The sequence below is a fragment of the Penaeus chinensis genome, chromosome 7 (assembly GCF_019202785.1).
Source record: "Penaeus chinensis breed Huanghai No. 1 chromosome 7, ASM1920278v2, whole genome shotgun sequence".
NCBI lineage: Eukaryota > Metazoa > Arthropoda > Malacostraca > Decapoda > Penaeidae > Penaeus > Penaeus chinensis.
In genome coordinates, this window is record NC_061825.1 from 36894061 (window position 1) to 36896560 (window position 2500).

The window sequence follows — 2500 nt, forward strand, 5'->3', positions numbered from 1 at the left end:
AAGTAAGATGCCTCCAGTACTTAAAATCCACTTCCTGAAGTTACCTGATATTTTTCTAAGACTTGATAACTGATACACTTGGGTCTTTCTCTGCTACACAACAACAATTGCAATACAGAGTGAGTGAGTGAGTGAGTGAGTGAGTGAGTGAGTGAAAGTGTGTGTGTGTGTGTGTGTGTGTGTGTGTGTGTGTGTGTGTGTGTGTGTGTGTGTGTGTGTGTGTGTGTGTGTGTGTGTGTGTGTGTGTGTGTGTGCGCGTACGTGTGTGTGTGTGTGTCACAAGTGAACTAATTTTAAGCTAAAATGAAGACATCAATGACTCATCACTAATTGATAAAAACTTTTATTTTCTTTTTCATGTATAGTATAAAATACTTGTCTGATTTGCATAACACCTACTGTAAAATATAAAGTACTGTCATAATCTACATCATATAAATGATAATGTAAAATGTTTTATTTAACAGTGGGACTATTTAACTCCTAATCTCTACATTATAAAACTGAACTGTAATGAGATGTGTTCAACTACAATATTAGAGCATGTATAATTTCCTAAAAGTCTTGCACCTCGCAACTGAGTCACCTGTAACAAACATAGCACTGGAATATCTGTCTCTTGTACTTCATCTGACAACTTTTCCTAATGAAAGCCAAGCTGAATCACATTTGTATCTTTCCATTAAACACAAAAGTATTTGATCGAATTTCGAGATAAAAACAAAAATCGCAAATCTCCTTGCTCTAAAGAAACCCCTCTTTAAATGCAATCTCTGATATGTTGTTCTTAGTATCAGGGATTTAGAATAATCATTTCAACAAGTTCAGAGCCAAACAAAGGATACTCCCTATCTCTGCTGAATATCCATCAGGCCTTTAAAACCAGAAACAAAGACTTAATTACAGAATGCACATAAATGCAATTTTCATTCAGTATTTTGATACACTGTAAAAACCACCCATGGTAACAAAGTATACAAATGACTAAAATAACATAAAGAAATAAGTTAGGTACACAATTCTATCCTGGCCAACTGATATCCACAATAACCAAACAACAAAAAGGCGAGATAATGCAATCCAAGCTCACTCAGAAAGGCCCTTTTGACTTGTCCACTCTTAAGGTACAAAAACAAACCATTAATGGTTTCCTTGTCTAGCATTAACCTCCCTAAATATGAAGTCAACCTCAGTCTTCAAACATATTACACATTTGATAAAAGGCTCAATACGAGCCATGTCTATACTCACTTCACAATATCCAAGAAACTCTAAACCCTTACCAGAAATATTGACCATCTAAAATTATATTGCAAAATAAGAACCATAACTTCTGAAATAGTATTGCTAAACATGTATCTTATCCCTAAAAAAATAAGGAACTACATTTTGAATGACTTTGCAAAGAGTGCAGCTATTGCTTGAGTCTTATTTCCATTTTGTCGTCTAAGTTCTTCAACGGCCTGAACTCTAGTGAACCCAATTTGCATAATTTCTTGAATATCTGATTCAGAGAAATTGTCTTGTTGAGCTGTAGCTTCTGGAACTGCGGCGGGGGCTGTGGCAGGGGCTGCTGCCTCACTGGGGGGACTGGAAGACTGCTGCTGCTCTGCTGCTAGAATGTTAAACCAAAACCTCATCAGAATCACAAATACAAACTACTGACACAGAAAAAGCATCTGGACCTTAAACATGATTTCTTCATCATTCTTAAAGTAAAGCAGATAAGAGACAGTTTTTTCATAGCTTCCATGCTTTTGGTATTTTGCAACCCATAATCACCATGTTGCGTAGCCCCAGATGCAGAAGAACCACTTGCTCCATCCGAGTTACCTTCCTTGGAACTAGCGGCCAACGCTTCGGCCAATGCACGGTCCTCTGACTCTTTGGCAGCCTTTTCTGATTGGCGACGAGCCTCCTCTTCTGAGAGAGAGGTCAGACGGGCACAGTCTGGCAGTTCACTTTCACTTAGGAAGGTTGTGGCTGTGCCTGTAGTCCCAATGTGCAGTTTGTTGTTTTTCAAGTCGATGCACATCTTTTTTTGTGAGAGTGAGAGAAAAAAAGAAATGTATGGGTTATAATCTAGATTTTTCAGCTGCATATTTAGAATTTTATATATTCTGTACATGTCCAACTATGTATTAATATCTAAATTTGTCTGTCTAAATGTGTGCATACATATAACAGATACTTCATCTTGTTGAACAGCTATGGCCTTTCACACACACACACACACACCACACACCACACACCACACACCACACACCACACACACACACACACACACACACACACACACACACACACACACACACACACACACACACACACACACACACACACACACACACACACACACACACACACACACACACACACACACACACACACACACACACACACACACACACACACACACACACACACACACACACACACACACACACACACACACACACACACACACACACACACACACACACACAAAAAGCTAAGATGC

At 38.7% G+C, this 2500-nt stretch overlaps 1 protein-coding gene across 6 annotated transcripts in view; it reads right to left on the reverse strand.

Annotated features, from left to right (window-relative positions):
* LOC125027092 (protein DDI1 homolog 2-like) overlaps positions 1-2500 on the reverse strand; it is a 19705-nt gene that overhangs the window by 2043 nt on the left and 15162 nt on the right. For 5 of the 6 annotated variants that reach the window (XM_047615901.1, XM_047615899.1, XM_047615900.1 and 2 more), the window contains 2 exons: positions 1783-2035; positions 1-1615 (listed from right to left, as the gene is read on the reverse strand). The exon at positions 1-1615 is cut by the window's left edge and continues 2043 nt beyond it. In XM_047615901.1, coding sequence (XP_047471857.1) covers positions 1383-1615; positions 1783-2035 — 486 coding nt within the window. In that variant the 3' untranslated portion in view covers positions 1-1382. The remainder of the gene's footprint in view (positions 1616-1782; positions 2036-2500) is intronic. The other variant, XM_047615897.1, reaches the window with a different exon arrangement.